We start from the raw sequence: 13,127 nt of genomic DNA, 5'->3' as shown, positions 1-13,127 counted from the left end.
TTTAATCAAGACTTGACACAGCTTACGAACTGGAGGACATTCCTGGTTTTTTCGGGCATGTCAGAAAAAGTCGCTCCGCTGACAAATCTCGCATGAACACTGATGAATATTGAAAATGTATAACTATTGTAATCGTTTGCCTGATCAAAGATTCTATTGGGAATTGGGCGCAAGTGTTTGCGCAGCTGTTTTGGAAGCGAAGTGGATGGTAATCGCGGGATATTATTAGAATATTTGGGGAAAATCAAAGAACTATATAAGGACTTTCAGATTATTAGTTATCATTTCACATCTTTTTCAGATAAAGGAAGAATTTTGCCTTGGTAAGTAGGACGAAAATGTTTTGGGGCTTTTCTTTTCATGTATTCGTCTGCTAAGTTTCTGATGTTGAAGCTTTTCGCTTTAAGTGCACTCAAGATATCATTATATTTTGACATTAAATTAATATCGATGTACAAAAAATAGAGATATATCGATATACATTAAATTCATTTTCTGACTGCATAGTGTTGCTAGTTTTTACTATTAACCGAAATTTCTATCAACAAGTTAGATTGCTTAGAAATTAAAAAATCCTGCATAAATGTATTTTTGGACCTTTGTTTCTAAATTTCCTTTGGCAGCATTATAAATTTCCTTTACCTGGATGATACGAGCAGGCTCATTAAGTTATTCCACAGATTTTAATATGAGACACTAATTTGCGTCTTTTAACAACTCATGCTATAACTTTCTATAAACAAAAATCAAACTTGATTGAATATTTTGAAATTGGTTATACTGTAATAATTTGCATATATTTTTTCTATAAATGGTCATTGTTATGTTTATTTGAAATGTTAGTGTATCGATTATAATTCCCGCGTATTCACTGTGTAATAGTTAAACATGCTTTTCATGGGCATAGGTAAAAAACTTCTAAATTTGTATTCATACAAATTTATGTTTTGGGAAAAAGTAAAATGTGATCAATGATGATAATAATATTAAAATATTTTTGATTGAAAAAGAATTACTCATCTAATATTCAGCCAGTGATAGTCGGGTGATTGGTGCGGCAATGTTGACAGATTGCAGTTGTGTTATAAAGTTGAAGAGTTTTAAGTTTTTACAATGCGATAATAATTTTATGATTTTCTTTTACATTTAGAGTCTCGAAATATCTTTAATAATATTGTTGTAATTGTATTGTTACATATAATAAGTGTGAGAATTAAGATTATATGCTTATTAAGATTATATACTTTTATTTTGTGTTGAAATATGCATCCTAGGAGAAAGAGAAGAATATTATTATTTTAAATTTTTCTATGATAAGCGTTTGCATACTTTCGACTTTTTCTGGAAATGCAGTTATTGAATTCCCAAATTAGCAATGAATCTACTATTTCTTATATTTCTCCATCATTAAAATCACGTATTTCCTCAGTGTTTGTAAACATAACAATTTTACATAAGACTGAACACGGTCGTAGGAACCTAATTTTAAGCTAAGTTAGAAATTTAAATATATGTTATATACTGATTTTGGTATTAATTACTCCGCAGTTCTCCACGAATTGGTTAAGAAGTCTTCGTGCAAGATATTTAGAACAAAAATAGCTCAACAGTAAGAAAGGAAAAAACATTCTGAAGATTAAATAATCTTGTAAAAAGATATCCTTTTGTATTGTTTTAAAGTTTATGTATAACTGTTCACGTACATTCCCAATAAATGGAGCCTATTTGCAGTTGCTGTGATTAGAGATATATCTGCAGGAAAAATGAAGTCTCTTGCCATTCTTTTGTGCCTTTGCCTTTCCCAAGTTCTTTGCGGTGAGTAGGATCTTGCATTGAAAATTGTGTTTTATAGATTGCTTTGAATTTTATGTTCCCTAAATAAAAAGACAAATACTATTTAATTTTTTCAGCAGTTTAGTTCCAAAAGTGATGAATATTCAATTATATAAATATTTCCTAACCAACGAATATGTTTAAAACACAAATAAATAATTGAATAGAGGAGACAGTTATACCTCGCATCACTTGTTCTATTATAGGACTAAAAACTAACACTTTTATTTTCATGATTTATATTCAATTTTATTCAATTTCTGTTCAACTTTAGTTTTTACTCCTTACAAACAGAAGGACGGTCAAATAAATATTGTGAGTGCATATAAATTGATCCATGGTACGAAACGCATATTCTCATTCTTGGATTCCATCCCCTTACTTTAATCACATTATTATCTGATTAAGGGTAGCTGCTCTTATAGGTATTCTGATGTTAGTCTAGTTCCGTTTTCACTCTAGGCACAATGAAAAGGAAAGGGATCTACTCTCAATAAAGCGTCTTGGCAGTTCATAAGGCATGTTTCACCATTGGTAGAATTGAAAGCTGATGTACTTAAATAATTTGGTTTCTTTTTCTGGCTTTCTATAAGATTATCTTGTTTCATATATTGTCATAAGCTATCTCAGTTATTCTTTTGCAGGTGTTTTCTGTTTGTTCCAATTAACAAGACGGAATTTCAATTTTGTCCTCTAGCATTTTATAATTCAAGCGGCGAACTCCTTTCTTCGTCAATCTGCAGTTCAACTTTGCTATTTTGCTTATAATTTAGTTTAACCATGAGTCTTTTTTTTTCAAAAAATATTTTTCTAGTATCTCACCGAGTATCATATCTGAATCCCCCCCTCCAGGAATTCTTGAAGGCTGACAAATATTGAATTAATGTAGAAAATCAGATGTTAAGATTCAGCGATCCTCTCATCGAATTTCTTTCCTTCTTCATCACGATGCGTGTTTTACAGCTTCAAATTTTCATCTTTTCCTTTTTCACAAAAGAAGAAAAAAGATAAACCTTGCTAATTAACATTATATATACATCGACTCATTTATCAGTCGTGCAATTTGTATTTTTGATCCCGAACATAAGAAGTAACAGTAAATTTTATTCTTTGCATAACGAATGCAATGCTGCATGCATTGCATTCGTTAGCATTCTCATTAATTGCTAACGATTACTGTTTATCTAGTTCCGTTGTTTGCCACGAGATGGCAGCCTCTATAATAATGATAATGATTCTATGTCGAGATTTTAACACTTGACAACGGGTCTTCACATTCTATAAAAATTATTTTCATAAACGGTTAATAGGAATTTCAAGAAATTCCTTGGCACAAAGTCCGTGCCACTTTTATAATTCATAACTTGATTAACAAAATAAAACGACATTGTTTAAAATGCAAAAGTTTCCTGAGGACATTTTATTGACTTATTAATCTAGACTTTACAGCTGACTCGTTCTTTTGAATTACGCAGATAATGAAGGAAATCTTTTTGATTCCATTTCATATTTCCTTCGCACACACATAACATACTCTTTTCAGGAAAAGTATTTTACATAGTGAAATGAATTTAAAAAAAATGACCCATTCATTGAGAAAATGATGCGACAAAGCATACTTTTAAAATCGATTCGCTTTCGAAAATTCATCAGCCGGTCGATGTTTGGTAAGAATTTAGAAAATGGTACCCTACTGCCAACGAGTTTGCGTTGCCCTATTTGGCGAATGGTTACTTGAAAAAAAAAATCAAGCTTGACGTGAGTACGGGGTTCTCTGGTTTAATGGAGCCTTTCATTGTGTTTTTGTAATGATGATGGCAGCATTTCGGGCAAAGAGGGTAAACTTTTTCACCCTGAGAAAAGAAAAGACATTTAAGGTGGCCACTGGCAAGGCGCGACAGGCAAGTGTTGGTTTTTCTATCACAAGGAAGAATTAAGGACTGGCCCGGCATATTGTCTCTATACCAATCATGAGTAGGGGGAACCATCCAATTCTTCTTATTTAGGAATTTCGCCTGAGAGAAAAGTTCTAAGTATGTGAGCTCAGCAGAAGATGAAGTCACTAGGCTGCTTCCTTTCTTTGCAAGCCTGTCTGCTATTTCGTTACCAAGTAGATCCACATGAGATAGGATCCACTGGAAATGAATATTATGTTGGAGTGAAATCAGCTTCAACTTCTGAAGAATAGACAAACTTGCTTTATCTCTAGCATAGGTCCAATTGTTAAGTTCCATTTAGCTGCGGCTATCAGTAAGAATCCAAAGGTTCTTATAATTATTTTCGTGTAAAATGGTCTTAAGACCCTCATCAATTGCTAGAAGTTCACTTCTAAAAACGGAACAGAAGTCTGGATTTCGTTGGCATAGAGAAAAACTAGACTGAGGAGTTACAATATAGATGCCACTACCTGCAAAATTGTCGATTTTGCTGCCATCAGTATACAATTTAATGTCATATTTAGGGATTTTATTAATGACTTCCAAGGCAATTGTCTAAGGTATTCTGACGCATTTTCCTTTTTATTTATGGGAACAGGAAGGTTGAAATGAAAGTTAACCCTGGTAAGTTCTTCAGTAGGATTCATACAAGAGTGAAGAGAATGTGCAATTCATTGACTTGATAAACATGTTTGAAATTCGATTATTAATGTGTCACAAATCGTGGTCCATTTGTTGCTGATTCAATAGAATTCCTGATGAGAAGATTATGATTATGACAAACGAGTCTTCCTTAAAAAAAATTTTTTTTAAATAATTTTAAATGAAGCTCAAAAAGAAAATATATTTCTTTTCACTAAGCAGTGTTATTGAAATTGAAATGTGATACTATACTGTATTTTACAGTTTTAGATTAAAAATATCAACTTTTCTAGGGGAAAAAATAATAAGCATTTATTCTTTATTTCAACAAAATGCAGACAAACTTGCTTAAGGAACAATTCCTCGTATGACGAGCGAAACAGAATGTGAAAAAAGTGACTCGTTGACCAGCGAAGTTTCGCAGAATGAGTGGTGAGGAGACACCTGCTGGACAGGCCTGCATCAGTCTGTGTCTGTTTGAAAAGAATCCTTATATCTATTTGGAAGAAGCTTCGGCAGGACGGCATAGTAGAGCGCGACTCTGAGCAGGGTCTGAGTCTTAATCAACCAAATTTTGCCTTTGATCAAGATAATGCGACGATTAATCCCACCCCTAATCTTGATTATGCCACCAAGATTATAGAAAGATAGCAACGCCATCGATGAGCTGATGGAAGAATGTTTCATAGAAAAACAATGCTGAGAAGATTTGGTCAGGAGAGCAAGAAATAATCGACGGAACAAAGCAACGATCTTCCAGTGAAATAAAGGAGTTGTTAAAAATGTGGGAAAGTTTTGCACCGTATGTTGATAAGTATTACCAGATAAGACGGTGGCTAAGTGCATTTAGGATTCGTTTAAAGATAATGCTTTGTTTCATTTTTACCAAATTTAAAAACGTAGACAAAGACATTTGTTTTCAGAAATTTAAAATTAAAATAAATATAACTCGATACAAGAGCAGAAGAACATAAAAAGAGAGATGGAAGATATTCTTCCCGATTTATTTATACTATGAGATTCCGATAGGGATTTCTTTACATTTGTCGATTTAGGCAAGGGAATTATAGGGATGTTTTAAAAAGAATTCATTTAGGTTGACAATTTTTACTTCACTCAGAGTGTGGCAACTAGTCGACTTCAGCAATTTTAGAACTCGTGGTAAATTAATAAAATAAAAAAGATGAAATTAGATCAGGAAATAAGAGAACATTTTAGAATGAAGCTAATATGGGCTAAATTAAGCTAAAAATGAGGAAAGGAACTAAGTTTAAATTGGATTTAAAATATTATTGAATAAAATATAAAATAAATTGATTATTGAAAAGTTTTTATTTATTTTATTTAGAAGTATTGCAACATTTCATCCTTCAATTAAAGTACTTTTTTATAATTAACTTATTAATTTTTGTTAAAATTTCTCTTAGGTTTACTACTTATCTTTTAAATGAATTTTACCCAACACTTTTCATGACAGATTTTATTTCTATGGACAATTTATAATTAAGCATGGCAAATAAATTTTCTTCTCACAGAACAAAATAATAATGAAAAAATACTACGTTAGTTGATAAAATCCTTTATCTGAAAAAGTATGTAATATTTTTAAGAATATGTGTACTGTCCATTTTATTCTGCAGCAAATCTAGTCATTTTTTCCTGCAATGAAGGTTTTGATAGTCTTAATTATAATATCATCAGAAGATACTTCCATAAGTTTCATTATTTGATATTTTAAATATTAATCACCGGCAATTTGCCTAAGTTCAAACTCACACCACGTGTTTGGTGAGTATTAGTGATACAAATATTGATGTCATCAATTACTGGGAATGCGATAAAATTCTTTTGCTAGTTTTTCACTCGCCGAATTGCGAGAATTATTTATTTGATGTCCTTTACCGACATATAAGTTAATTATTGTCAAAGTTAAAAAACATTTTCGTAATTAGATGAATTTAAGTAAGCCAGTAACTTTCAAAATATTTAATAAAAATATAAATTTTCTTATTATTGACGACATATATTTCCGAATTCAAACTAATTATAATATTAAATCTGTTATTCGATGGATAATACTCATTCTTTTTTTATTTAAATTATCCTTTATATAGTTCTCGGTCTACGCGATGGAAACTGCACCGATCCAAACCTCACAAATCAGCTGGATGCTAATTGCTACAATTATAGTTACGGCAATCCGATTCAGTTTGCGACCTGCATCCAAACTAACTATCCCAATGGAGGCTACTCTTACAAATATGACTGCTACTTTGTTCACGAATGCCCAAAAGCTGACCAAAACTGCCAGAACTATTGCAAATCTTATGGCTATCCATATTCCTGCACTATTCCAAGCAAAAGAGTCTATTGTGCCTGCGGCAAAATATTGAACGACAAGCAAGTGTAAGTTAAATCATTGTTTTACTATGTTTATATTAAGTTCTAATTTTTTTAGTTATGTTATATTGTTCTAATCCAATTTTAAGTAATTATATTCAGTTCTAATTTTTCAATCAATTAATAAAGATACATTCATTTTAATACGCTTATGCTTTTCTCGAAAATGAAATGTTTTTGTTTTTGTAGTGGGTAATTTTGACTTGCTTATCACATTTCCCAAGAAATAATAAAAATGATTTCCTTGTTTATAAATATAAGTACGAAATAAAAATTTTCAATTGTTTATATATATAATTTCCTATTTCTAAATCATTAGCTTTCATATTTTATATAATTAATCTACAATTATTTATGAATTCAGGTTGTAAATAATCGATTATACAAATTTTAATCTTTGTTAAATGCATTACCTTTCTTTTGTACATAAAAATTCTATTCGCTTTTTAGTTTCCGACTTTGCCTTCATGAAAAAGGGTCATTCCAAATACTGTAGAGGAAGAAAATTAGTTTCTTTAAGTATAAGAGAAGGAAAGGATTATAAATTTTGGCTTGACGGTTACCAAAGTTAATTTTTGAATGTACGTGCTTTTTCTTTTAGTTAGAATCTTAAGGTCAGGGACGAAAAGAGTGGATTTTATTCATATTGAAAGCCCAGCCACTGAGAGACTCTTGGATGACAATTTCTAAGTTTTGACATTGTTTCTATGGCGTAAAAATTCTTCTTCGAACAAAAGTGGGCATTCGAAGAAGTGGGTGCATGATCTGCTGTCATAAAAAGAATTTCTTTGCATTTTATGTTAGGCATATTCAGACACCATGTTTTAGCTCCTTTCCTTCCAATAAAATTTAAATAATTTAATTTATTATTTATAGCATTTTATTATTATTTCTGATTACTTGTTACATACCTATACTGTTAAATTTTTTTAATCATATTTTTGTATATTTTTAAAAATATGCAAATTCTGTTCCTATTTAAGCTCGAGAAATTGAAACAACTTTTGAAGTATTTGTCTTAGTTGACGTTGTCACCGATTATCTCCGCCTCTTGTGTTGCCGATCCGCTCATCCTGATGTATTATCCTCGCAGAGGATGGATTAGCAGTCTGCATACGAGGGGTTGAGCTCGTGCTGAACGAATGAAGGTTGAGCGGGCCATTTGCAGAGTTTAACTGTGTTGTTATATTTGCACTATATTTCATTTCATTTTTTTTTTGTTCACTTGCGCCATTAATCTTGAAATACTGATCACTAATTTTAACGATATTCCAGGTATTACTATTACGGATATTAAGTAAGCATAACGAGCAGGATGGAATAAAGAAGACATCGGAAATTACCAATCCACAACAAAAAGATTTTATTTTTTCTCATTTAACGCATTCTACTGAAATTCAAAACCTTCTTAATCTTGTACTAAATTTCATTCAATTTATGTAATATGTGTATATCTTTTATGAAATTAAAAGTTTTGTTATCCTATTTGAAATCTGCCATTTTTATGACTGCCTCATTTGTTTGAGAATAAAAACATTGATGAGAAAGAACATTCAGAATGTTTCTCTATTTCATAAAAAAGTTTTTCCATGAAACTCTATTTTGTTTAAAGTTAAGATAAGTAAATACGCAAAGGGAAAAATATTATCATTTGCATTTTACAATTTAAATATATTTACAATGTGAAAAAGACAGATTTACTTGTATTTACTAAGAACTTGTCTGAAACACAGAGTTCGTGTCAGTATGAAATTACTTGTCTTTCCTAAAAACTTGTCTGAAACAAAAAATTAGTGCCAGTATGAATTTCTGGAATCATGATCACGTCACTGCTATTTTCTATTTCAAACAAACTACTTTTAAAATTATTTAGCTAAGAAAGCATGAAGATGATGAAAAATTGGTAAATAAGAATCATTATAAGAATCGTCATCGAGTGAACTATATAAGCAGCAAATCCCACATTTGCTCTTCCAGCCGGTCAGTCAGAAGATTTAGGACTGAGTGTTTTAATGAATTTCCTAAGTGTAATAAATATTTGCATTTCTTACTGGCAGAGAGAATCTGATTACTGTTGTATGCCGGCAGATCGATATTTGTAAAAATTTCATTGAGAAATTGAAGATGAAATGAGCGAAGTCTAGAAATAAATTGTTAACAAAATCTTCTATAATTAACTAGCATGAATCAAGATTGAGTTGATAACAAAGAAAAGCTGTAAATAAATGAAATACATATCTTAAAATTCTAATTCTCTTAAAATAGCTAAAGAATGAACTTTAAAAAAATGACAATCAGTAACAATGATAACAGAATATATCAATATTATTGAAATATCTACAGTTTACAGTTTGTATCATATAAATTTGTGTCTCTGAGATTAGCCGCCTCAAGCAGAGTTTAATGACGCCAAAAAATGAAGCAATATTTCATTTCTGGCAGAAATTGTGCTCTTTTGGCGACTGAGGCTGTATCATTTTCAGATATGAAAAAAACAAAGCTCCACTTTTTATAGATTTCAGTTATTTGATATGACCTCATCAAAATGGCCATATTTGTTGAATTTAAAATATTAACTCTCCAAATTTTTCACATTTGATTTATCTGCTAATTTTTAAACAAATAATTCAAATATGAGTTTGAAATTATCATTATCTACGTATTGTTAATCTTAAAATACTTAACTTATCAGTAATTAAATCTGCAGAAAATTAATGACACTAAATATGAATATGGCAAACTGCTTTCTGCTACATTGCTGCATTCAATATTTATATATTTCAATATTCGATATAGCAAAGAAATTTTTCTAACTTGAAATATAACTTCAAAAATTCCGTTGTTAAAAAAAACCTTGGGAATATTTAAGAGCTGTTTTCTGCAAACTTAGAGTTCGAAACTGCGAATACATTCCACAGTTAATTGTAAGGAAATTAAGTAATTGTAAGAAAACATTAAAAAATATTTTTAATTTACCACATAAAATTGTACAAAGATAAATTCAATTCTTAATTTAAGCATGCTATAAAAAATCAACGCTTTTTTTAAACATCAGTTTAAAAACACAGGATAACAGCGCACATTAAATTTCGCTTTTAACACATCTGCATTTTCAACGCTACGTTATTGAGCTGCATGGTACAAGTCATCCACTACATTCTGATTCATCTGTGACTGTCACCCAACAAAATTTTTTCATTCTGAAGTATCAGATAATAAAAATTCAAATTTTTTTTTCTACACAATTCTTCCAATTTAATACTTGTTGTGCGACTCGCATTTAGTACTAAAATAATATATTTTAAGTTGGTTGTATCTGTTCATTGTTTCTGTTTTAATTGACAAAAAACAAATATCGAAAATTATTGATAGTATTTTACTATGATGCTATATAAAAATAGAAGAATAAAAAAAATCTTATAGTTATCATTAGCAAATGTGGACAATCGGTACTGCAGTAAAAGTATTGTTTATGTCAGGAAAATTCATCAAAATGGTCTTGGCACTTTTTTTTCAGAAAGAAATAATGGTAAATTATTATACATTTAAGGCGACAACTGACAGTATATACCAGGAGCAACAATTATTCTTCTTGCTTTCCTATCTAAATAAATTCAAAGTTATCTCAAATTTCATATTTAAATTTAAAAATATATTGCCAAAGCATTGATACCTGAATCTGTTGTTCCACGTGACCAACATGGCGTTTACTTTACTTGAAAGCGGCCGTTTGTCCCCTTCAAGCCATGTTAATGAAATTCTGGATTCGATGTTTTTGTATTTATAGTAACTTCGTTATCCAGTGTGCACACAATTGAATTTCGTTTATACTCTCCAAAGTTAAAAGCTGTTTTGCAGATTCCTTGCAGGAAGACTACCTTTTGCAATGGTTATCACAGCACAACTCAGAGAAAATTTTGTAGATCTCCACCAGCCAGAGTCCCTAGAATCCGATATCATCCTTTTTTAAAAAGTTTAAGCGCCTAATGCTTTGCTCATGCTCTGTTGTTAATAAGGTTACTAGAATAATTTTGAATGGATTTTAATCGGCTTGGGATATGCTGTAATATGGAAATTTTAAATGAAATCGCAGATAGGTGGTTTAGCTGGTAGAAGTTGAAAATTGCGCAGAAGTTTGAAATTTTCATTTCCATGTCACTTCCTTAAGCTTGGAGTTAGAGTTTAATTTAGTTATATTAACGTCCTGCTTGAAAGCCACATTAGGATTATTTTGGGACGCACCTCTTAATTTTAAACAGCGGTCAGATGAAACGGATGGCACCTGTACCGCCATCCCCTCTTCAAGCTGCACCAGCAAGAGGACATTTGGTCTCAACGGATTTAGGAATCGGGTCTCGAACCTGAAACCGTCTGGCTCCGAAGCTGAGACCTTAATACCAGGCCATCGCGGCCCCCCGGTTGTATGTGAGAGAGAAAAAAAGGAAAAAACTTCTCTTGCAAAAATTCCCCCTCTCCGTCTTTTCACAAACAAATACTTATACATTTTATAATATAAACAAATAACCTTTTCCGCGCTAAGCGGAGAGGTCGGATTTATTGCGATTGCTGAAACCCATGACCAGGTGGGCAGAAAACCGTCCCTCTGTAGGAGGCAGTGGTCCTTGTCAGAGATGATTAAAGGGTGCTATTTGTTTTTTCACTTTCCTGAAACTGAGTGGCTGTGAAAACCAGCGGAACTGGACTCCCGGAAACTTTCCCGATTGGTCTCCAATAACGCTAATATTCCTTTTAGCCTGCTTAAAATTGTGGCACTTAAGTAAGGTCTTAAATGCCTTGTTTGTCATTAGCGAGCAATAATTGCGAAATATAGATCCTTGATGTGAATCAATCATTTTGACTGAATCTATCATATGTATTTTGGATGCTTTTTTGACTATCCGTTAGAACCAAAACTGCACACAGAAATACAGTCGTAGTCACAAGATATATTGGTAGATACATACATTGGTTTGTTATTTCATTTATGAGCAGTGACATTTATGTGTTTGAGAAAGTACAGACTCATAGACGGTCAATCCTATGACTGATTTCGTTCAAAATTTGGGAAGCATCTACTTTTTGGATTGTAAATCTAGGTACTCTTTATCTGCCTAGCACTTTGCGTTTTGTAGCTATCGAATTCATCAGGCAGATAGCCGTCATGTGAATAAATTTTGTCCAAAATTTTGAAACTAATCTGCAAATTTGGTTCTAAAGTCCATAGACGGTTAGCTGAAAGCATTTTTGAATTATCATGTACTAGTAAACGGACACGATGCTGAAAATGTATTTTTCAGGAAGTGCTCAAAGAAGTCTGACACTTTGAGATTCATCAAAATCTTGAGTTTGAATTTCTTTTGGCGATTGTAAATCTTCTCTACACCTCGGATAAGAGAAAAAATAAATTGCTTACTTATAGAGGTTTTGTAAACATTTCTAAAGACATGAAACTATCCCAAATTATCCAAAAATAAAGGATTCTTCATTTAGTTTTGCATAAATCTGAGTACATTTTTGAATACACGCACTCTGGCGCATGCCCCCGTCCGGTCAAAGCCCTATTGGATGTAGTCGGTCCAGTCGGCTAATGACTAGCCCTGTGTTTAAGAGTCCCACTTTATCACTACAGTAAGCAACATTTGATGTAACATTTCCAACATTTGTATGACTGAGTATGACCGATAGAAATGCTGTTGTGGGCCATGAAAAAAAAAAAAAGAATGGCATGTCTAACAGTTGTACTTCAGGATGATACACATTTCAACATTCGTTTGAAGTTATACGGACCAACATCTCGCACTATAAATCATAACGCTCCTTAACTGGCTGCAAAGCCATCTAGTGGCTGAAATTCTAAAGTGTATTGGGAATCATTTTTTCCCCTCATCAAATAATTCCAGTTTCCTTTGCATCCCTCCTGTGCAAACGGCATTAGTCTTGCTTACGAATTATTTATGCTTCAAATTCTTTCTCGCTTTTGATTTATACTGTTCGCATACATTAACAATTTTTTTAATGTATTCGTAATAGCTTTCGATTCTCTTTGTGAAGGAAGTATTATTAATCGCCTTATGGTGAATGACATCGACGGAACACAAGAAAGTAAAGTACTTTAATAAAGCTGCTTAACACTTCCATTCAACCTGATTCGATGGCAGATGCGAAAAGTTATCCATTTCTTGTATAAATTTCTTATTCGCTCTGGCCTTTTAGAGCTAATTTCCCATCTCAGCAATGATACTTTCATTTTGTGCCGATTACAGTTCACAAAAAAGTGATCGCCAGCACAAATACTTGCCCCTCGCTTTTCTCGTA

General features: G+C 32.0%; 1 protein-coding gene across 1 annotated transcript; it reads left to right on the top strand.

Moving 5' to 3' along the window:
- Positions 1-73: 73 nt before the first annotated feature.
- LOC129963887 (uncharacterized) lies at positions 74-8,297 on the top strand. Its single transcript, XM_056078474.1, has 4 exons — positions 74-323; positions 1,732-1,815; positions 6,527-6,818; positions 8,088-8,297. Exons 2-4 carry the CDS (start codon positions 1,764-1,766, stop codon positions 8,107-8,109), a joined length of 366 nt encoding a protein of 121 aa, XP_055934449.1. The 5' UTR covers positions 74-323; positions 1,732-1,763; the 3' UTR covers positions 8,110-8,297.
- Positions 8,298-13,127: the final 4,830 nt, after the last annotated feature.

This window comes from Argiope bruennichi, chromosome 3 (assembly GCF_947563725.1).
Source record: "Argiope bruennichi chromosome 3, qqArgBrue1.1, whole genome shotgun sequence".
NCBI lineage: Eukaryota > Metazoa > Arthropoda > Arachnida > Araneae > Araneidae > Argiope > Argiope bruennichi.
This window is presented reverse-complemented; position numbering and strand designations above follow the sequence as displayed.